Source organism: Osmerus mordax, chromosome 9 (genome assembly GCF_038355195.1).
Source record: "Osmerus mordax isolate fOsmMor3 chromosome 9, fOsmMor3.pri, whole genome shotgun sequence".
Classification (NCBI taxonomy): domain Eukaryota; kingdom Metazoa; phylum Chordata; class Actinopteri; order Osmeriformes; family Osmeridae; genus Osmerus; species Osmerus mordax.
In genome coordinates, this window is record NC_090058.1 from 16,585,693 (window position 1) to 16,609,382 (window position 23,690).

General features: G+C 48.6%; 1 protein-coding gene across 1 annotated transcript; it reads left to right on the forward strand.

Annotated features, from left to right (window-relative positions):
- The first annotated feature begins 434 nt into the window (after positions 1–434).
- On the forward strand, positions 435–5,107 carry zfp36l1a (zinc finger protein 36, C3H type-like 1a). Its single transcript, XM_067243581.1, has 2 exons — positions 435–595; positions 1,896–5,107. The coding sequence occupies exons 1-2, from the start codon at positions 542–544 to the stop codon at positions 2,967–2,969; spliced, it is 1,128 nt and encodes a 375-aa protein (XP_067099682.1). The 5' UTR covers positions 435–541; the 3' UTR covers positions 2,970–5,107.
- Positions 5,108–23,690: the final 18,583 nt, after the last annotated feature.

Here is a 23,690-nt window from a genome sequence, read left to right on the forward strand (position 1 = left end):
GCCTCAAAGCAATGAAAATACCAGAACACACAGTGCTGCTAAGAAAAGTTAACTACACAAAACATTGACTAAAACGACTCCGAGTATCCGAGTACTAACACAACTCAACTTTAATAATCGATTTAAACTTTTTGGACGAATTCCCATAAAGGTATAACTGCACAGGAGGCTTGAAGCGCGTCTCCGCGTGCGCTCTTTCAAGTTCGCACAAAAATATTTCGAAAAAGTTGTGTTTTATGAGAACGGCTATCACACGCTCCACATAACAGAGCGCCCAACCTTCTAACTTTAACTCTATCAAGCAAGCAAGTGGCGACCAGGGCAAGTTTTGCGAGGGTGAAAAAGTTATGTGCAAGGAACGCCCAGTGCCCAGCTAGCTCCTCCTGCTCGGGATTATAAAGGAAATGCACGAGGCTGTGGAGGGCAGAGGGGGTGTTCTGAAGGGATACAAGTATACAAATCAGATCTCACAAAACAGTAACTTCGATCCAGAAAGTACGCTTTAGCTCCAACTTTTGATTTTATTTTCTACGGAGCCAAGATGACCACAGCGGTGGCGTCGCCTTTCTTCGACTTCAACGAAGTCATGAACAAGGTACATAACTTTTGACATTGCTTGTAGTTTTAGGTTTTCTTAAACTAAAATAGCACCGTAGCTATAGCAACAGCAGTGCAGGAATTTGAAGGCGTTCAGTGGCTTTTTACATCGAAATACTTGGTGATGCGAGCGGGTAGTAGGCTACCCAATACACATTGCTAAACGTAACTTGGTTGAATATAAAAGCAGAAAGTAGCAACTCCTAGAACTTATGTTCATGGTGAATATCTCTGATATCGAGTTGCATGGTGTTAGAGTGCATGGCTATGTGCTCAGGCCCTGCGTTGCGTGCGCCCATACATATTGAACTGTATTCCATTCAGTCTGTTGCCGGGGGGATTTGTCAAGTTTAATTGGGAAAATATCTTTACTGTGTTTAATAAGTAGTCCACTATGTAAGAATTCAAGTCATACTGATTCACACAGACTTGTATAACCTACTATTTACTAGTTACTCCCATTTCACAATTTCTTTCATTTCTGCCTGCTTGATAAGGCAACAATGAGGTCTTAAGCTTGTAGATTTGTAGACCTGTGTTTGGCTCAGTAGCCTATCAGAAGTGTAAACTTGGATTCATGCTCTGGTGAAGGGTCAGATTTCTTGGTCTTGTATGATTTAGATGAACTAGAATTCCTGATCCTGCCTTTTCCCTCCATTTCATAGTGGGTTGTTCACACTATCCTGTCTTTTTAAAGATGTATGCGTTTCCTGTGTAGAAATGTAAACCAATGCTTGTTCGTTCCTCAGATTTCATTTGACACTTAAACGAATATCAGTTTTTTGCCAAATGCCTCCAAGGTGTAAATGACCAATAAGTACTGAGCTTTTATTTACAGGGATCCGTCTTAATGGCTAGTCTGTATGTTACTTTGGGAGTAGGGTATTCTTTTTGTCAGTCCTCAGTCTAAAAACACGTGAAGGAATATCTTTGTAATTAAAAGTGAAGCGTTTCCTGTAGTCTGCAGCCCCCGAGGGCTATCTTGACACGCTTTCATTATGTTCCAAAGAGATGCAGCTTCTTTGTAAGCAGCACCAGCCTCGGTGCCCTCTCACGCGCTCCTGGGCCGCTTCTTACTGAGCAAGCCACACATTCCTCAGCAGGGCAGCCTGCCAGCCCAGCTGCTGCTCTATAGGCCCGTATCCGCTCACGTAAAAAAAAAAACCCAACATGATTGGCCGTCCATCCAAGAACCCACCCCCCGCTCGATGACAACATGGCTGATCTCGGAGTTCCATCCAAACGGGGAGCTATGCAGAATGCAGCCTAATGGTTTTGTTTGTGTTTTTGTTTTGCAGAACAACAAAATGCTAAACTACAACAACAACATCCTGGGCGCCCCCCACCACCCGTTGTCTGTCCCGTGCAATGCTGGCGTGCCCATGCCCCACTCCACCGGAGCCCTGCTGGACAGGAAGGCGGTGGGGACTCCCTCTGTGGGCGGGGTCTACCAGCGGCGCCACTCCGTCACGCTGCCCAGCTCCAAGTTCAACCAAAACCAGTTCCTGAACAGCCTGCATAGTGACCCATCCTTGTTCGGAACCCAGGTCCTGGGCGGAACCGGCGGTGGCGGCAACAAGGAGAATCGCATGAGGGACCGGTCCTTCTCGGAGACGGGCGAGCGCCTCCTGAGCCGGTGCCTGGGCGGGCCGGCCAGCCCCACCGGTGGGGGGGGGAGCCAGGTGAACTCCAGCCGGTACAAGACGGAGCTGTGCCGGCCCTTTGAGGAGAACGGCGCCTGCAAGTATGGAGACAAGTGCCAGTTTGCCCACGGCATCCACGAGCTGCGCAGCCTGAGCCGCCACCCCAAGTACAAGACGGAGCTCTGCCGCACCTTCCACACCATCGGCTTCTGCCCCTACGGCCCCCGCTGCCACTTCATCCACAACGCCGAGGAGCGCCGAGGGCCCCCGCCCCCGTCGTCCCCGCTCTCCTCCTCCAACCGGCTGGAGCGGCCCCGCCTGCAGCACAGCTACAGTTTCGCCGGCTTCCCCAGCTCCGGGGGCACGAGGGACAGCCCTACCTCCGTCACCCCGCCGCCCATGTTCCCCCACGACGAGTTGCTGGAGTGGCCCAGCAGCAACCCCTTCACCTACCTGTTCGGAGCCAGCCTGGGGGGAGGTGGAGAGGGGAACACCATGGGAACGGAGCCTGGCACCCCCGCGCCCCACTCCCCGTCCAACACCCCCTACTTCTCCAGGTCCATGTCCCCCCAGCCGTATGAGGGTCCTTCCAGCCCCCCGGACTCTCTGTCCGACCTGGAGGGCTACCAGAGCAGCTCCGGGGGCAGTTTGAGTGGCTCCGAGTCTCCCAGCCTGGACACCACCAGACGCCTCCCCATATTCAGCCGCCTGTCCATCTCTGATGACTGAACTGCGCCTGTTTGAACCTACGGCAGAAAGAGGACTATGCCCCCACACCACCATCACCCTCGCACCTGTCCTCCCCCCCCCCCTTCCTTGGCCTTGCCCACCAGGGCAAGGCCCTGTTAGTGCCCAGGCAGAGAGGGTAACGTTGAATTAAGGGAACTTGTTTCAAACACAGCGCGGTCTGATCCCTGTTCATCCTCCTCGCCGCTCTCACACAGGAACCTCTCACGTGTCTCAGTGCCAAAAAAAATTAATAAAAAAATACACACTCAAAAGTGAGCGGAAGTTGAACTGTGGGGAAACAAAACAAAAAAAAACGTGTCTGAAAAAAAAAAAAGATCTGTGACTCTTATGCCAGGTGCCACTTGCCATTTTGTTTCTTTTCTTTTTTGAATGTGTAGCAGTGCAAGTGGCTCATGGTATGGGGAGTGCGTTGCACTAAAAACCACACCCCCGGCCCCACCAACCTTGACATTACCACTTCCTGTGCGCTAGCTGGAAGGCGCTAAGGTAGCTGTATATCAACCATGGCCCTTTTTACAAGAATGGAAAAAAGAAAAAAGAAGAAAAAAAAGGAAACGCATAGTTTGAAGTGCCTGGGCGGTTTGTGCATGTGCTAGGGTGAACGGACTACTGTTAGTGCTTGTTCTTTCTCGTAGCGTCTGTCACGGTTCTTTCTAGAACCCTGTCTTATGTAATAGTGGACTGAGAGTCTTCAGGAAGGACATTAACTGGATGTTGGTTAGCTTCCCTCGGGATCTTCCTCCTGGTCACTGGCTGTTTTGGGAAGGAAGTCTTGATGTCTAACTGGTTATTAAACCTCCAAGACACACACACACACTCACACTCTCTCTCTTTCCTTTTTGTCCCCCCCCCCCTCCTCTCAACTCCATCTTCATCATGCCTATCCAGTGGGGAATTCCAGCATTCCCATGATGCAGTAGGAAATCCTGCAACATGAGATCAGATCTCCAAGCTATCTTACTTTACTGTTGCTTCTTTAGAACATGCTTTGAGGAGCATTCAGTACTATTTACATATTTTTTCCTTTGGGTTATAATAATTTTTTATTAATGTTGTTGTTATTATTATTGTTTGGAAAAACTTTCAGAACGGAAGGTTTCGCTTGTCACTGCTTATTTAACTTATAAACATATTTATTGGTGATCATATGCTTCTTTTTGTTAATTTTGTTTTGTATTTATCTGAATCATGAAACGATAGAATATATTTTCTTTTATGTTAAATTATGATCTTCCATATGAATCTAAAGATTGTGAAGACGTTTTGTCAGTTTCCTTTTTTCACAGTTTAATATATTGTACTACGATGACGTTTGCAACTACACTTTGTCAAAATGAAACTTAATTTAAAGAAAAAAAAGTGCATAAAAATATGTTTTGCGTTTTTGATTATTTATTGTAGAATGTTTTGATTCTCTGCTCCCTGTTATTGGACTGCAATTCCAGCAACATTCTATCTGGCTCCTTTCCATTCCAGAACTCTCCATTTCTTAGTCCTCCCAAGATTCTCTTGACGAAAACAGTACTTTACTGTTATTACAATTTGTATTACAACGCTGGAAGTTAGGCTAACCTGATCTGGCAAGTTCTAATCTGTTACCAGAAAGACCCTATGTCTCTCGGATATTGAATCCTAGAAAGAGGGAAAACAACATGACTTTACAAATCCATGTTGCATAAAGGACGTTATGACACTGGTGGCCAGATCAAGGGTCTAATCCCATTGGCCATCCCCCTGACAGGAAGCATTAGCTGTGACCAAATGGATTGAGGAAATAATTCAGTGTTTTGATGGGATGTTAAATGCACTGGTATGTCCCCTGTAACCGTGCCTTCAAAAGTGTCTTTGCTAAATACATTCCAGGTGGTTAAGGACTCTCTGATATTTCAAAGTGGAGGGAAACAAATTATTTTTTAAAGTCTCTTGTTTCATGTTTCCTCAACGTTTGGTAAGAGGCAAACAGAATTGACACGAAGAAAGTAAACTGTTGAATGTATTTTTCCAGCCATGGTTTTTCACTACAGACTTGTTTGTGAATTTATATAAAAACTGATTTCTGTTTTGTAATGTTGATTGCAGTTAAGACCAATAAACCCTGTATTTTTGAAAACTTTAAATGGGTCTTACAGTGTTGTTTATTCAACTGTCTGCTAGTCTGTTTAAGAAAGTTATGTATATCTATGCATTCTCTTTGCCACAAACCACTGCAAGAAAAGACAAATGACAAAATGATTTATCTAATGCTGCTTGTGGAAGAATATGTGGAGGAGTAGTAGTAGCAGTTTTGGTAGCAACAAGAGGAGCAGTATCAGTAGGAGTAGTAGTAGTACTGGGAGCAGTATCAGTAATAGTAGTACTGGGAGCAGTATCAGTAGTATTAGTTCTGGGAGCAGTAGGAGTAGTACTGGTAGCAGTATCAGTAGGAGTAGTACTAGGAGCAGTATCCATAGTAGTAGTACTGGGAGCAGTATCAGTAATATTAGTAGTACTGGGAGCAGTATCAGTATGAACAGTAGTACTAGGAGCAGTATCAGTAGGTGTGGTACTTGGGGCAGTATCAGTAGGAGTAGTAGTACTGGGAGCAGTATCAGTAGGAGTAGTAGCACAGGGAGCAGTATCAGTAGGAGTAGTACTGGGAGCAGTATCAGTAGTAGTAGTACTCAGATTAGTATCAGTAGGAGGAGTACTGGAAGCAGTATCCGTAGGAGTAGTAGTACTGGAAGCAGTATCCGTAGGAGTAGTAGTACTGGAAGCAGTATCCGTAGTAGAAGTACTGGGAGCAGTATCAGTAGTAGTAGTACTGGGAGCAGTATCAGTAGGAGTAGTACTGGGAGCAGTATCAGTAGTACTAGTAGTACTGGGAGCAGTATCAGTAATAGTTGTAGTACTGGGGGCAGTATCAGTACGAGTAGTACTTCGAGCAGTATCAGAAGTAGTAGTACTGGGAGCAGTATCAGTAGGAGTAGTACTGGGGAAGTATCAGTAGGAGTAGTACTAGGAGCAGTATCAGTAGTAGTAGTACTGGGAGCAGTATCAGTAGTAGTAGTACTGGGAGCAGTATCAGTAGTAGTAGTACTGGGAGCAGTATCAGTAATAGTAGATGTACTGGGAGCAGTATCAGTAGTAGTAGTACTGGGAGCAGTATCAGTAATAGTAGATGTACTGGGAGCAGTATCAGTAATAGTTGTAGTACTGGGAGCAGTATCAGTAGGAGTAGTAGTACTGGGAGCAGTATCTGTAGTAATAATACTTGGAGCAGTATCAGTAGGAGTAGTAGTACTGGGAGCAGTATCTGTAGTAATAATACTTGGAGCAGTATCAGTAGGAGTAGTAGTACTGGGAGCAGTATCTGTAGTAATAATACTTGGAGCAGTATCAGTAGGAGTAATAATACTTGGAGCAGTATCAGTAGGAGTAGTACTACTGGGAGCAGTATCAGTATTATCAGCAGAAGGTGTGGGGAGTTTCACCAAGCTGCAGTGTGACTGGTGGGCTGGAGGGTCCTGGAGGGGTGTGGATCTGAGCTCTTGATTAAACACACTGATACGAGGGCCCAGACTTTCTCCTCAAACACTAACCAGATCAATAGATCTGTGAGCGCACACAATCTGTGGAATGGTTCACTTGAGTACTGGGGGCACAGGAAAGAGGACGTGCTACTGTACAGAAGAGCTACAATAGTTTAGGGCTAGCTTTGGCTGCTGTTCCCCTCTCTGCACGCCCCTCCCTCTGCTGCCTGCCTGAGTCTGCAGGTTCTGGCCTCCTCAGCCAGTCTGCCGGTGTTTACATTCTCTCAGATGACATAAAGAGCAGGAACTGGCCCCACACAATGGAGGGGGCTGACCCCAGTCTCGTTGACCCGTATGGACCCATACTTTTCTCAGTTTCAGGCCTGTTGCCTCTGATGAATAGTCTTGGTCCTGTGCACCCTCTACCAACCCCATTTCCCCCACCTCCACCATCCTTATCTCCCCCACCTCCACCACCCCATCTGCCTCACCTCCATCTGCCCCACTTCTCGCACCTCCCTTCACCACCCCCATCTCTCCCACCTCCACCTCCACAAAGATGCTGATGTGCAGAGTTCAGCCCATGAGAGTTGTGCCTGCTGTGGGTCTGTTCCTACTTTAGACCCAGGCTTCAGGAAGGCCTAATGCAGACTGCTAGACAGATGGTATTACACACCTATACAAACAAAGAGTTGCCCCACATCCCAAGGTCTTACAGCGCTGAATCATTAGCAGCTCACTATCTAGAAAGATGATAGGAGAAGTTCTTAGAATCAGTATTGACTCTTGTGGATGTGTGTTTGTGTGTCTGTCTGTATGTATGTGTGTGTGTCTGTATGTGTGTGTGTCTGTCTGTATGTGTGTGTGTAATTGTGTATGTGTGTGTCTGTATGTGTGTTTGTCTGTATGTGTGTGTCTTTATGTGTGTGTGTTCATGTGTGTGTGTGTGTGTGTGTGTGTGTGTGTGTGTGTGTGTGTGTGTGTGTGTGTGTGTGTGTGTGTGTGTGTGTGTGTGTGTGTGTGTGTATGTATGTATGTAGAAGCACAAACTGAAAATGTGTGGTGCTACAAAGAAGACCCAGATGAGTACATCTTGTGCTCACCAACCATGCATTACGTCCGCACCTCATTCGAGGGAGCTTGCCTAAAGCGTGCGAGCACAGTGTGTGATCTGAAAGATGGCTGTTTCCTGTTTGTATGGTGCTCACAGCGACACATCTGTCCCATGTACCAGGAAGTGGTTTTCTAACCCTCAGATGACACGGGGTGGAAGAGTTTCTCAAAGTTCTCCTGACTGTCACAGCTTCTTTTGTTATTAGACTTTCCACAAGTGACTGAAATGAAGGGATTGTAGATTCTAGCTGCTTGTCTAGAGTACACGCTTGTCTCCCTCATTGCTGAAGATCATTTACTACAGAGCTGTTGAGCAAGAGTGTACAGCAAACAGACTTTGTTATTGCCCTACCAGGAGTGGTTTACCTCTGTTTGAGAAAGGGGACAACAAACAAAGATGAATTTGCGAAGTCTGCAATTCCCTTATCACGCCTGAACAAAGATGAGAATGACTGGGTGTGTGTGGGGGTGTGTGTGTGTGCGCACCTGTGTGTGAAAGTGCATGTGTGTGTGTGCGCGCACCGGTGTGTGTGGAAGTGCATGTGGAAGTGCGTGTGGGTGTGCATGCAACAGGTAAAGGGATGATTAAACACCTAACGAGGGGGAGGTCAAAGGTGAACGAGGGGTCGAGTTAGGGTCCATCCAGACACAGGTTCATCTTCCTGTCAGGTCCAGGCTGAGCACTGTGGGACTTTGTGATGGTAAACAGTCAGGAGCACAGAGGAGATCGTGGGTAAATCAACCCAGAGCCCAGCTCTCTCTGGACTCTCTGCTCGCTGTTACGTTTAGCTGGCTCTGCAGTTTTTGTCAGAACTATGGGAGCTAATGACTCACCTGGTTCTTTATCAGTTGGCTGTGTGGCTCTAAGTGACAGAGGAAGACTGATTGCAGGTCAGTAAGCCAGCCGGCCGCTTCCCTCCATGATCCTGTGGACTTAACCCAGTCTCTGATCTGACTGCTTTCACCTAGCATCCAGGCAGGCTAAAGGCCAAACACTCCCCTTACCTAGTCCTCACCATCAGGCCGCCAGGATCCAGTGTCGCACGTTGTTTTCTTAAGGCTAAGTGGCGACCCTTGACCCCGAAAAAGAAAAGGACAGAGACAGAAAAGAAAACGTTTAGGATGAGGGGAAGAGCAGAGGTGAGGAGGATTTCAGAGGCGTTGGAGACGGCTGTCTCACAGGTTGTGGAAACAACAAACCCTTCCACGGTTCTGTCACAGAAACACAAACATGCTTGTCATGTTTGTTGTCCTCTAATGGCAGTGTGGTGATTGTATAACAATGCTCTGAGCTAGGCCCGGCTCAACCAGTGGCACAAGGAGATAAGGTCGGCCAATCAGAGAACCTGGAAATGCAATCCCTGTGTGTACCAGGTGGTTCCGGTCCAGTTCTGTAGCTTTCCAGAACCGAACTGGAACACACACTTCCTGTCTTCTCTGGAACATGATAGGCTAACAGTCGGAGGGTTTCCTTACTCCTTTGTTTTTCATCATATTTCTTTGTCGAATCACCCTATGGAATGTATGATGCCTGTGTCTTGTATGTATGTATGTATGTATGTATGTATGTATGTATGTATGTATGTATGTATGTATGTATGTATGTATGTCTGTGTATGTGTGTGGGTGTGATGGGGTGGGGGTCCATGGGGAAAAGTGTCCTATGACTCAAAGGCCAGGTGCAGAGACAGGTCACATGACCCACACACACAGGGAGATACACAGGCTACATGTGACTCCCTCAGACAGTAAAAACACATGTAACATATAACATCACAGCATCTCTTACTTCCCCACAGAACATTTGTGTGTGCGCCTATTTCAGTGCATGTGAGTGGATGTGTGTTATCAACGATGTCAGATAAAAAGGTCATTGTGTGTGAATTTGTTGTCAGTAATAGCAGATGCAAGCAGATGCATTGGTTTCATGTCAAATTGAGGTCCTCTTATGAAAGTAGCTGGTTTCTCTCAGGTTTCTCGGTTTGTTTGCACGCGTTTTATAAAAACACTGAGGGTGAAAGAGAGATACTCGATTCTCAGTCCATCTAAACACAGTCCTTCAACGGACATCTTCCATTTTGAACACACACACCTTCTAGACCATGATAGGCCTGACTGAGAGTCCTTTTGAAAGTGATTCAGATATTTAGTGTGTTGGGAAGTGACGTCACAGATACACGATCAGAAAGGAAAATACGCACCTAAATACCGGATCAGGTTACTCCGGTTACTACATCAAAGCATTAAGATCTGATCAAAGAGCCTTCTAATACTGGATTTTTTTTTTTTTTACTTCTAATCAGTGAGTAGTTTGTGTGTGTGTATGTATGTTTGTGACTGTTTGTGATATGTTTGTGTGTGAGTGTGAGATGTTTGTGTGTGAGTGTGTATGTGTGTTTATGAGTGAGTGTGAGATGTTTGTGTGAGTGAGTGTGTGGTATAGAGCAGCATGACCGGGGTTACCAGAATGTTATTCTAGGAGATCTTGTCTGTCATCTAAACACAACTAAGTAAGATAATAAGCTGTAAGGAAGTAGTTGAGTTGGCACAGTTTCAGGGAATACAGCTTGAAATGTGAGGCTGAGACACAGACAATCAGAACAAGCCATAAAAGCCAAACTGTACCCTGCCTACCTGAAGACAACACGCACACACCCACAATTGAACCTCCCACAAATTCAAACACAGTTGTATCATTGCTTTGTTGAAGTTAAAATCTAGATATGGGAGCTTGGGACTGTTCATTCTGCTGGGCCACAAGATAAGTAAAAGATACCAGAGCTATCACTCATACACACTCACACACACACACACATGAACACTCACCATCACAAACTCACATACAAATACACAAAGTCACAAAGACACAGACTCACGGAGTGGAGAGATCATAATGAAAGGTGCTCCATATGGTTATGTTGACACAGAATTTCCTCCAGGCATAAGGGTAGTCATGATTAAAGAATAATTGAGCTGTTAAACCACAACTGAGATTGTTTGAATTTGTCAGCTTCGATTATCTCAAGGCAATCTTCCATCAAGATAACAGAACCGTACCTGAAACCTGTCAAGCTGGCTTTTACACTAACCCCCAGGGTTCACTTGCTTTGGCATGCACACACACACACATTCATACATGCATACATGCGTGCACACACACACCCACATTCAAGTCCTGTATTCACAGAGTAGCTACCCATCTAGACCTTAGCGTGGTGCTCCTGCATGAGCTGTGCAGCTAGATGCACAGTCACAGATTGATGAGGACAGACACAAGTGTGTTATGTTTCCCTCCTGGGTAGATAGCAGCTGAAACATTTCCCTGGCTCTGTGGGAAACAATGAATTAGTTGTACAGAGGGAGATCATCTGTGTTTCCAGTCAGGGATATCAGACTCTAATCCAGGAGAGAGAGAGCAGAGAGAGAGAGGAGAGAGGGAGAGAGAGAGACTAGCAGCACTACAGGAGACTGTGGCCCACAGGAAGACAGCACAATGAGGGGCCAGGGTGTTGTGTGTGTGCGTGTATGTGAGTGTGTTTGAGAGTGTGTGTGTGTGTGTGTGTGTGTGTGTGTGTGTGTGTGTGTGTGTGTGTGTGAGAGTGTGTGTATGTGTGTGTGTGTGTGTGTGTGTGTGCGTGCGTGTATGTGAGAGTGTGTGAGAGTGTGTGTGTGCATGTGAGTGTGTGTGAGAATGTGTGTGAGTGTGTGTGTGTGTGTGTGTGCGTGTATGTGAGAGTGTGTGTGTGCATGTGAGTGTGTGTGAGAATGTGTGTGTGTGCGTGTGTGTGTGTGTGTGTGAGTGTGTGTGAGAGTGTGAGAGTGTGTGTGTATGTGTGTGTGTGTGTGTGTGTGTGTCTAGTCTATAAATCTCACACTAACTGCTTTCCCACCTGTGTCTCCTGGCTTCCCAGAAACACTCAGACAGCCTTGCTACTCTGACACAAACACCAGAAGTCCAGTACTGACCGTAAACACGACTGTAGCAAGAAATGGATACAGTAACCCACACACACACGTGTACACACAAACACACGCATACGCAGGAATATACACACTCTCACACATGCGCAATCTGCACACACATTAATGCTCATCCAATTCCAATCTCCCAAAAGGAGATTGTGGTCCCAGCGTACTTTACCATCCTAGAGAGTGTCAAAGTCTTAAATAATCTGCTAACATTAACAGGAGCAGGGTGCTAGCAAGAGTTAAGCCAGCCAGCTAAGCAGCCAGCCAGCTATCCAGCCAGCTGGCCAGCCAGCCAGTCAGCTAAGCAGCCAGCCAGTCAGCTATCCAGCCAGCCAGCTAAGCAGCCAGCCAGTCATCTATCCAGCCAGCCGGCCAGCTAAGCAGCCAGCCAGTCAGCTATCAAAGCCAGAAGCTATCTATCCAGCAAGCAAGTCAGTTAGCCAGCCTAGGCCTCGGGCCCAGGGCCCCGATTTGACTCCCTCCCTTCCCTCTTTCCTCCCACCATCCCCATCTCTCTGAGTGCTTACAGCTGCACGGACAGGGGGAGGGAGGGACCAAGGCTGGGAGACCGTAGAGAGGGGCTTTTATGCAGTCACATCTGGAGGGTTCCCAGAGAGCTCCATAAAGTGGAGAGACTAATGAAAGTCCTTCTCAGTTACACAATTGAGCTCTTCGCTGTGATTCAAGCTAGTCAGAGCTGCTTAAGATAGAAGAGGAGGGAAACATACAGCCTTCACAGACATTCATGTCTGGCACTCATAAAGACGTCAACAACAACCAGGCTTCTGCTGCTACTGTCAGCGTAAGCTCGGCTAGTAGACTAGCATGACAAAACGTCAGTTGTACTAGTAGGCTAGCATGCCAGAACTTGTGCTAACATGTAGGTGTGACTAAATTAGTAGTGAGTAGTAGAGATAATGCTGCCAGCAGTCTAGCATGGCTATACTTTTTGTGCTAGCAGGCTTGCATGGCAGGGCTGTATTCCTGGTAGCTGGCTAGCAAAAACACAACATTAGTTATACAACTGTATAGGGCTCTCAAGTCTCACGCATTCGCCGTGAGACTCATGCATTTCAACCATTTCTCACACTCTCAAGCAACACCTTGTATTTCTCACGCTGAGAAGTAAGGGATAACTTGTCCCGCTATATACAATGAATGGACGAGCAGGCATACAGAGTTAAATTTTCTTCTGAGTTGAGAGCTGTCTCGAGTTATCCAGAGTTAAATGCCACCTAGCAGCCAATCAGAAACACAAGCAGCCCCCCCAACTTGAGAGCCCTGATATATACATTATGTTGTTACATTATTTAGATGTCCAGTGATGCATTATAAAAATGTCTGCCTGTGAGGACAATGACATTTTCTATTCTTTTCTATTATTCTATCCTATTGATTTATGTTTTGTGGCTTCTAAAGAATACAAGGGCCATGAAGAGTTAGATATAGAGCTGTAGAGCTGGTGGCACTCCCAAATTAGCAGTTAAGTGTGTGTATGTGTGAGTGTGTGGGTGCATGTGTGCGTGGGTGTGAGTTTGTGTGGAAGGGAGTGTGGCGTTTTAGTAAACCAGGTTCAGATTCAATTCAGTCTCCAGTATCCACTCCAGCTTTGATTTACCTTTCTCAGCAGAGGAGCAGGATAGGCCAGCAGAAAAGTGTCTTGAAATGAACACCTTGGTGAAACCTGCTGGTGTATAAGATATCCAAGGTGGGCCTCTCTCTGGAGCGCTGCCAAGCCCAGAACCACACCATCACCGCACAACAGCACCGCTGGGCGCTCCATTAATGTGGAACATGGCCGGGGGAGGGGGCTGGGCCACGATACATTACCTGGCAATTAGAGCGGGGGGTGGGGGGGGGGGGGGAGGGGAAATGTGGACCATATGGAGGGCTGTGTGGGAGTGGCCACCTGACCCAGAGGCACTAGAACCTTCCATCAACACTCCCACAGGCAGGCTGGCTCTCTGGGCCTGTTTGAAGTCTTACATAACCTATCCGCTACTACCCCTCCTACAGACACACACACTCACACCATCAGTAACCCTGCATGGACCAATGTCTCTCTCCATCGCTTTTTCAAATTCTCTCCATCTCACTCGCTCTTTTTCTCGCTCTCCTTCTCTCCTCCATCAATCTTTTTGGTATTTTTTGGTCCTCTTTTCCCATCTCTCCTTCCTCTCGTTTACCCCTCTCTCTTCTCTGACCACAACCGCAGGTCCAAGCCAACACAAACACAGCTCAGATTCAGATCAGTTGGAGGAGTTCTAGTGTAGCCATGGCGACAGGCCACAGCGCTGACAGACCACTGGAGAGGGTCTCCATGTGAGAGCGTGAAGAACCAACACAGCTGTCCTGTAACTGGCATTTACCACGGTTACACACACAGAACACAGACTGAGAGGAGATGGCTGTACCACTGGGAAGCTGGTCTGGTGTGGTCAAGTTTGGTCTGGTCTGGTATACTTTGGTCTGGTCTGGTATACTTTGGTCTAGTGTGGTCTGGTCTGGTATACTTTGGTCTAGTCTGGTCTGGTATACTTTGGTCTAGTCTGGTCTGGTCTGGTATACTTTGGTCTAGTCTAGTCTGGTCTGGTCTGGTCTGGTATACTTTGGTCTAGTCTAGTCTGGTCTAGTTTGGTCTGGTATACTTTGGTCTAGTCTGGTCTGGTATACTTTGGTCTAGTCTGGTCTGGTCTAGCCTGGTCTCATTTGAGTTCAGTCTGGTCAGGTTTTTTGTCTGGTATGCTTTGGTCTAGTCTAGTCTGGTCTGGTATACTCTAGTCTAGTCTGGTCTGGTCTGGTATACGTTGGTCTAGTCTAGTCTGGTCTAGTCTGATCTGGTATACTTTGGTTTAGTCTCCTTGTTGTTCTCATTTGTCTGCCTGAGCTGAAGTCTCATTTCACATTATGGCCGGTTAGGGTGCCACTGGGAGTACAACGGCACTTAGGAATCCTTGGCTGGACCTGATGTTAGTTTCCTCCAGGATCACAATGACTCATATTGAGAGACTTGTTGCTCTTGTTGGTTAGTTGTAACGGTTTCAAATTCTTGTTTTCGCTGTGAAATATTTTTCTGTTGATTGGTTTTTCTACAGGGACACTCTTGCACTCTTGTGGGGAGTTTCATGTTGTTCAATTATAACTTGTTTAACTGCATGATCTTATGGTTCTTCCCTTTGGCACTTATTTGGTTTTCCACAATGTATTCTTCATGTTTTGGCTGCTCGCAATGTTTGGGGCTATCTCGTTGTTATGATCAGTGACCTATGCTCTTTTGTAAAGCTCTCTCTTGGAAGTCGCTTTGGATAAAAGCGTCTGCTAAATGCATAAATGTAAATGTAAACTGGAACTAGGATGTTATGATGAAATGCTGAGACATTGTTGAATTACAAAGAGATTTGACCCTTCTGGTATGACTGAATGATGATTACTCCCCTAACCCTTATCCCTTATTCCTTATCCCTTGCACAGGCCCAGCCCCAGCCCCAGCCCCAGCCCCAGGCCCAGCTCCAGGCCCAGCCCCAGCCCCAGCCCCAGCCCCAACCCCAGCCCAACCCCAGCTCCAGGCCCAGCTCCAGGCCCAGCCCCAGGCCCAGCCCCAGCCCCAGCCCCAGCCCCAGCTCCAGTTCTTCTCAGCTCAGCAGCTGTCCCTTCAGGTCTGGTGTCTTCTCTGATTAGTGGACTGGAACAATGCAAGTCATTGTGACCCAGGGAACGAACTCCTCTACTCTCTCTCTCTCTCTCTCTCTCTCTCTCTCCTCTCTCTCTCTCTCTCCTCTCTCTCTCTCTCTCTCTCTCTCTCTCTCTCTCTCTCTCTCTCTCTCTCTCTCTCTCTCTCTCTCTCTGTCTCTCTCTCTGTCTCTCTCTCTCTGTCTCTCTGTCTCTCTCTCTCTCTGTCTCTCTCTCTCTCTCTGTCTCTCTCTCTGACTGTCTATTTATCTCTCTTCCCCTCTCTCTCCCCACCTTGCTCTCTCCCTCATCCCCTCTCTCTCCACCTCTTTTAACTTCTTTTCACCTCTCTCTCTCTTTCTCTCTGCCTTGTTCTTTCACCACCTCTCTCCCTCCACCTTTCCCTCTCTCTGTATGGACAGGTGCCAGAACCACAGACCACAGGGGCCCAAACCCTCTGACACTGTCAGACCTCACAGCAATTAGACAGTAACCATGTCAGCTGCCAACACACACACGCACGCACACACACACACACTCTCACACCTGAAGGCATAGTGTTGCAAACAATTACACAAACGGCCTAACCCTAACCCTGAGTCAAACTGCTATCATCTATCATCAAGGACATACATGTAAGAGCACACACACACATGCAGAGGGGACATAGAGAGGTGTGCCTACTAATTCTGAGTGTTAAAGGAGAGACAGGTTAGTGCGGAATAGAGGTATAGAGACAGACAGGTTAGTAAGGAGCAGTGGTATAGAGACAGACAGTCAGGTTGGTGAAGGAGAGAGATTGACAGACAGGTTAGTGAGAAGCAGAGGTGTAGAGACAAAGACAGACAGGTTAGAGATGGAGAGACAGACAGACAGGTTAGAGGAGAGACATAGAGACAGACATGTTAGAAAAGGAGATAGATCTACAGGTTTGAGAAGGAGAGACAGACAGACAGGTTATATGGGGAGAGACATGGGGACAGGTTAGATGGGGAGAGACAGACAGGCTAGATGGGGAGAGACAGACAGACATGTTAGATGGTTAGATGGGGAGAGACATGGAGACAGGCCCTGCCTGTCCCTCCAAGGAAGGGCCAGGTTATCAGTCATCCCTGATCCCGTGACCCCATGACCCCTCATCCCTGGTTCCTGGTAGGCAGAGGCACAAACCTGCATCTTCGCAGAACACACACACACACACATTTCTCCATTTGAAATCTGCTAGTGATACAGTTGAGGGTATGGATCTGAAGAGCCTGCAGGAGGTCCACACCAGCCCCTTACAGTATGTCTGGTTGCGTAACACTTAAAACCCAAGCCTGCATAGCATAACCCATATATTCCACTGGCTTGAACAGACAGTTCCCTTTAGGTTTTTCTTTCGGACAGTCTTACAAGAGAAGGCCTCAGCCCTGAAGCTAGAGCTAAGAGAGACAGACTTCATCTCTTTCTTTCAACATGGAGTTCTGTTCTAGTCGTTCAGCCCTCCTTGGGTTAAGTTCTGTTCTAGTCGTTCAGCCCTCCTTGGGTTAAGTTCTGTTCTAGTCGTTCAGCCCCTCCTTGGGTTAAGTTCTGTTCATATCGTTTGTGTCTGCTTGATATCATGTTGCAATGTTATTGCTGTGCTCTCTCTTTCGCATTCATATTACTTGTTTATTTAATCTTTTTCATGTTTTACGGTTGACATCCGCAATATGGTGTGTGTGTGTTTGTGTTGAACACTGTATGAGCTAAGGTGAATCACTGATAAAATCAGTGTGTGCATCTGGCTTTTTCTCTCTCTCTCTCTCTCTCTCTCTCTCTCTCTCTCTCTCTCTCTCTCTCCTCTCTCTCTCTCTCTCTCTCTCTCTTCTCTCTCTCTCTCAGCCATCTGACTCCTTACTTGGAATGGAGTGTAAATGGTTTTGAGTTGGGGAACATTTCTGAGTGTGTTTTCCTGCCCTGAACACATATCAGGTCACCTCTGCACCTCCAGCCTGTCTGCTGTCATGCAGGACCCTGGAACTATTGCATTTTCTATTGAAAGTGTTACTAGCCCCAGCTCCAGCTCCAGTCTCGATGCAGTTACAGGCTCCAGGGCTCAGACAGGCTGTGGCAGGTCTGAGAAAAGACTGGGAGGACCTCCTCTATGCCTGGGAGACAAGCCTCACAGAAAAAAACCTGGTGACAGGCAGTCAGTCATGTGTTCAGAGGTGTGTGCATTTCGGTGTGTGTGAGTGTTGTGTTTGCGTGGGTGTGTGGATTTCTCTGATTGCGCAAGGTGGCCTTGCATCAGAAGCCTCTGACAGGCTTGATAAGATGTGATGGAGGTGATGCCCTGATTCTCTGAATGTTCCGAGACAGGACCAGACACGCACACAGCTGCGGTCGCAGGGTTAGTCGCTCTCTCACGGTGACAACCCTGAACCGGCTCCAGGCGCAGACCCACTCCCTGAACTCCACAGGCAGGTCGACGAACACGGAAGAAATCCTGATTACATCAGTTTCTTTACGCTGTGGGAAAAATAAACATGTTGCACAAGGTTTTGCCCTGCAAATGATTTCGCACCAAGGAATAGGTGTGTGCGTGCGCCTTTGCGTGTACTTGTGCCTGCCTGTCTTTCTCTCTTAGGGGAACATACATCAGTGTTTGTGTTTGTGTGTTAGTGTGTGTCTTTGGCCAACCAATTTGTCTATCAGCACTACCTGTGTGTCTATGTCTTTCTGCAGTGTAAGCACATTCCCCTGACCTCAACCCCCCCCCCCCCCCCCCTTTGTGTATCGCCTGCAACTCCTTCCTCTGCGCAAAACGCTGCCCACCTGTGCCATCGGAAGCTAGCTGGCCTGAGCGGCGAGTGGGAGAGGTGGTTGTTGCCGTCAGAGGACCCTTGGTGGGACCCCCGGTGCGCCAGTGAGGGAGGAAGTGACCGTGCCGAGCGACTCGCGCCGTGCCCGTGACGTCGCTCTGCTGTCTCAACGTGTTGTTGATGAAGAGTCCTGGCTACTTGTAGTTTCCATACCGACATTTCTACAGCTTGTAGGAAGATAGAGATGACTGTGGTTGGAGATGTGCATGTAGATGTATGGTGTAAGGCTCGGTGTCAACTCGATGGCTCTCACACCTCGTTGTGTGACTTACTGTAGCATTGCTAGTCATATGTTGATAAGTAAGGGAGTCAGTTGGCTGAGCGGTGAGGGAGTTGGGCTAGTAATCCGAAGGTTGCCAGTTCGATTCCCGGTCATGCCAACTGACGTTGTGTCCTTGGGCAAGGCACTTCACCCTACTTGCCTCGGGGGAATGTCCCTGTACTTACTGTAAGTCGCTCTGGATAAGAGCGTCTGCTAAATGACTAAATGTAATCTAAATGTAAAGTAAGGGTCAAGAAGTGGTCTGGTTGTTCTTGTGTATAAAAGGAATGTTAATGCATTGCTCTGTGGATTCTTGATCTCCTGAGACCTTCTCCTCAGCTCTAGCTTGTCTTTGTACTCATTCTCCTTCCTCACATCTTGCTGTCCTCTTTGATTTACAATGATCATGGTAGAGTAGGTACGACTTAGGGCCAATCCCAATACTCCCCCTTACCCCTTACCCCTAGCCCTTACTTTTGCGCGTTCACGTGAGAGCTAGTGGTGTTCCAATACTCTTTTTGAGCTAGGGGTAGGGCTAAGACGAAGCGGTATACACCCCTTAAAACCAAGTAAGATCGGGAGCTTACTTGAAACCTAGGGCTATGTGAATACTGCACGACCGGCAATAATGGCGGCCAGATCATCCAGAGAGTCCGATAAATGTAATATTTTCGTCTTAATTAATTTATAAAAAAATTATGACAGTCTTGTTTTGTGCTATACACAGTCCTGTACATATATATTTGCAACCATTTTCCTAATTGAAACATTTCTAAAAATCGCTAGTTTGCTACGCTAATGTTACAGTGCTGATTTGCACAACAGTCCCGCATTTCTCTCACTAGCATGTCTACAGTTTTAAGTAAACTCCATTAGCAGCGAATTTGATTTGATATCATTGAATAACACTACTTCTTTGGAGATATCGATACGTGCTAGATGACGTACCCGTAACCAGGTGGCGTCCCATTTCTTAGGGATATGTAGCCCTTACCCCTCAGTTTCGAGGGCCAAGGGCTAGGGGTAAACTAAGGGCTAGGGGTAAGGGGTAAGGGGGAGTATTGGGATTGGCCCTTAACCTTAATTTTATAACATGTTTGTCTTGTAATTGATTTCATTCATTTGCAATGTTGTTAAATGTATATTTCATTTTAACCTTACTTTCACAATTCTTGGTCTGATTTAACCCATCGAGTCAAATAACTGTAATTCCATTGGTATTTACATCATTTGGTTCATGTTAATACATTCCCATCTTCCTTTAAACCATAGGGGAATTAGTTTTGGTTGGTTGGCCAATATTTAACCCCCTACAATGGTATATAGATAGAGATGTAGATATAAATGTAGGTAGATGGAGATGTATGTAAATATGGATGTAGCTATACATATACTGTATGTAGGTACATAAAGATGTAGGCGTAGAGAGTTGTATGTAGATAGATATATATATATAGATATATATGTAAGTAGATGGAGATGTTGGTAGAGGAGAAATGAGAGGGCAAGACAGAGTGAGAGGAGGGAGGGAGAAAGAGAGAGAGAGAGAGAGAGAGAGAGAGAGAGAGAGAGAGAGAGAGAGAGAGAGAGAGAGAGAGAGAGAGAGAGAAAGAGGGGAGTGACAGAGGAGAGAGACAGAGAGAGAGAGAGAGAGAGAGAGAGAGAGAGAGAGAGAGAGAGAGAGAGAGAGAGAGAGAGAGAGAGAGAGAAAGAAAGAAAGAAAGAAAGAAAGAAAGAAAAAGGGGAGTGACAGAGGAGAGAGAGAGAGAGAGAGAGAGAGAGAGAGAGAGAGAGAGAGAGAGAGAGAGAGGGAGGGAGTGAAAGAGCGCTGCTTTTCTAGATCCTGGGAGAACAAAGGTGTCTTTGTGAGTGCTGAGAGAGTGAAGTGGGTCCAGAGCTCAGGGAGTGGTGACCAGTGTACACTGACTGCATTCCTGCAATGAGATTACAAGACGCTTTTCATTTATACTCCTCCAGGAAACACACTTAACTCTTCCCTGCCTTCTTCTCTCTCTGTCACTCTCTCTTTCTTGCTCTCTCTGACTCATTCTCTCTCTTTTTTCTCTTATTCCGTCTCTTCATCACTCTCTCTCTCTACCTCAGAATTGCTCTCTTTTTTCTACTCTCACTGTATTTCTGTCTGTCTGTCTCTATACCTGCTCTCTCTTTCTTTTTTTCTCCATTCATTACTCTCACTGTATTTCTCTCTCTCTCTCTTTCTTTCTCACCCCCCTCTTCTACTCTCCCACCTCCCTCCAGCTACACACAAACCTTTCTATCTCTCTTTCCCTCCCTTGCGTCATGACATGATCAATGCAATTTCCCTCCTGTGCTCTCAGTCCATGGTGACCCCTCACACCAACTGGGGCATCCCTGTCCCATTAACCCCTCCCCGCCCCTCCTCCCCCGCCCCTCCTCCCCCACCCCACCCCGCCCCCACCCCGCCCCAGCCCCCGCCCCCCACCCCGCCCCAGCCCCTGGCACACTGCTGCATTGTTCCAGCAGCAGTCCCAGTTGAGCTTCCGGAAAGGGATGGACAGCACTAAAATATCTCATTTGCCAAATAACATTTACGGTCCTGAAACTCCTGACTTGGCTTACCTCTAAGAGTCACAGTAAGAGAAGGAGGGAGGAGAGGAAGAGAGGGGGAGAGAGGGAGGGAAGTGTGGAGGGTTTGTGGGGGTTGAGAGCAGAGAAGATGAGTGTGTAGGTATGTGGAGTGGGAGGTTGGGAAGGAGGGGGGGGGAGGAAATTGGAGAGAGGGGGAGAGAGGATGTACCTAGGGAAGTAGTGTGTGTGGAGAGAAACTGTACACACCTTTCTTCTTCCCCCCCCCACCCCCACCCCCCCCCCCCCCCCACCCCCCCCCCCCCCCCCCACAGCTTCCCTCGCTCCCTCCATCTCTGGCTCTGTTGCTGAAGTCTGAAGTGTTCGTCCCAGCGTCTCACGATCTGGAGAAAACATCTGACCTCAGACCCCCCCAACTCCACTCCTCTCCTCTCTTCCCCTGTCCTCTCTTCCCCTGTCCTCTCTTCCCCCATCCTCTCTTCCCCTATCCTCTCTTCCCCGTCCTCTCTTCCCCTGTCCTCTCTTCCCCCATCCTCTCTTCCCCCGTCCTCTCTTCCCCTGTCCTCTCTTCCCCCGTCCTCTCTTCCCCAATCCTCTCTTCCCCCGTCCTCTCTTCCCCTGTCCTGTCTTCCCCCGTCCTCTCTTCCCCCATCCTCTCTTCCCCTGTCCTCTCTTCCCCCGTCCTCTCTTCCCCCATCCTCTCTTCCCCTGTCCTCTCTTCCCCCGTCCTCTCTTCCCCATCCTCTCTTCCCCTGTCCTGTCTTCCCCCGTCCTCTCTTCCCCCATCCTCTCTTCCCCTGTCCTCTCTTCCCCTGTCCTCTCTTCCCCCGTCCTCTCTTCCCCTGTCCTCTCTTCCCCCATCCTCTCTTCCCCTGTCCTCTCTTCCCCTGTCCTCTGCTCTCCTCCATCCTCTCTTCCCCCGTCCTCTCTTCCCCTGTCCTCTGCTCTCCTCCATCCTCTCTTCCCCTGTCCTCTCTTCCCCTGTCCTCTGCTCTCCTCCATCCTCTCGTCCCCTGTCCTCTCTTACCCTGTCCTCTCTTCCCCTGTCCTCTCTTCCCCCGTCCTCTGCTCTCCTCCATCCTCTCTTCCCCCGTCCTCTCTTCCCCTGTCCTCTCTTCCCCCGTCCTCTCTTCCCCTGTCCTCTCTTCCCCCGTCCTCTGCTCTCCTCCATCCTCTCTTCCCCTGTCCTCTCTTCCCCTGTCCTCTCTTCCCCCGTCCTCTCTTCCCCCATCCTCTCTTCCCCTGTCCTCTCTTCCCCCGTCCTCTCTTCCCCCATCCTCTCTTCCCCTGTCCTCTCTTCCCCCGTCCTCTCTTCCCCCATCCTCTCTTCCCCTGTCCTGTCTTCCCCCATCCTCTCTTCCCCCATCCTCTCTTCCCCTGTCCTCTCTTCCCCTGTCCTCTCTTCCCCCGTCCTCTCTTCCCCTGTCCTCTCTTCCCCCATCCTCTCTTCCCCTGTCCTCTCTTCCCCTGTCCTCTGCTCTCCTCCATCCTCTCTTCCCCCGTCCTCTCTTCCCCTGTCCTCTGCTCTCCTCCATCCTCTCTTCCCCTGTCCTCTCTTCCCCTGTCCTCTGCTCTCCTCCATCCTCTCTTCCCCTGTCCTCTCTTCCCCTGTCCTCTCTTCCCCTGTCCTCTCTTCCCCGTCCTCTGCTCTCCTCCATCCTCTCTTCCCCCGTCCTCTCTTCCCCTGTCCTCTCTTCCCCCGTCCTCTCTTCCCCTGTCCTCTCTTCCCCCGTCCTCTGCTCTCCTCCATCCTCTCTTCCCCCGTCCTCTCTTCCCCTGTCCTCTCTTCCCCCGTCCTCTCTTCCCCTGTCCTCTCTTCCCCCGTCCTCTGCTCTCCTCCATCCTCTCTTCCCCTGTCCTCTCTTCCCCTGTCCCTCTCTTCCCCTGTCCTCTCTTCCCCCATCCTCTCTTCCCCCGTCCTCTCTTCCCCCATCCTCTCTTCCCCTGTCCTCTCTTCCCCCGTCCTCTCTTCCCCATCCTCTCTTCCCCTGTCCTGTCTTCCCCCGTCCTCTCTTCCCCCATCCTCTCTTCCCCCGTCCTCTCTTCCCCTGTCCTCTCTTCCCCCATCCTCTCTTCCCCCTGTCCTCTCTTCCCCTGTCCTCTGCTCTCCTCCATCCTCTCTTCCGCCGTCCTCTCTTCCCCTGTCCTCTGCTCTCCTCCATCCTCTCTTCCCCTGTCCTCTCTTCCCCTGTCCTCTGCTCTCCTCCATCCTCTCTTCCCCTGTCCTCTCCTTCCCCTGTCCTCTCTTCCCCTGTCCTCTCTTCCCCTGTCCTCTGCTCTCCTCCATCCTCTCTTCCCCCGTCCTCTCTTCCCCTGTCCTCTCTTCCCCCGTCCTCTCTTCCCCTGTCCTCTCTTCCCCCGTCCTCTGCTCTCCTCCATCCTCTCTTCCCCTGTCCTCTCTTCCCCGTCCTCTGCTCTCCTCCATCCTCTCTTCCCCCATCCTCTCTTCCCCTGTCCTCTCTTCCCCCGTCCTCTGCTCTCCTCCATCCTCTCTTCCCCCGTCCTCTCTTCCCCTGTCCTCTCTTCCCCCGTCCTCTCTTCCCCTGTCCTCTCTTCCCCCGTCCTCTGCTCTCCTCCATCCTCTCTCTCCCCTGTCCTCTCTCTTCCCCTGTCCTCTCTTCCCCGTTCCTCTGCTCTCCTCCATCCTCTCTTCCCCTGTCCTCTCTTCCCCTGTCCTCTCTTCCCCTGTCCTCTCTTCCCCCGTCCTCTGCTCTCCTCCATCCTCTCTTCCCCTGTCCTCTCTTCCCTGTCCTCTCTTCCCCCG

What these genes read in the sequence shown, in the direction of transcription:
- zfp36l1a (XM_067243581.1), top strand. Translation starts at nt 542, where the DNA reads ATGACCACAGCGGTGGCGTCGCCTTTCTTCGACTTCAACGAAGTCATG. An exon ending in TCAACGAAGTCATGAACAAG is followed by an intron (nt 596 to 1,895) that starts GTACATAACTTT and finishes TTTGTTTTGCAG; the next exon opens with AACAACAAAATGCTAAACTA.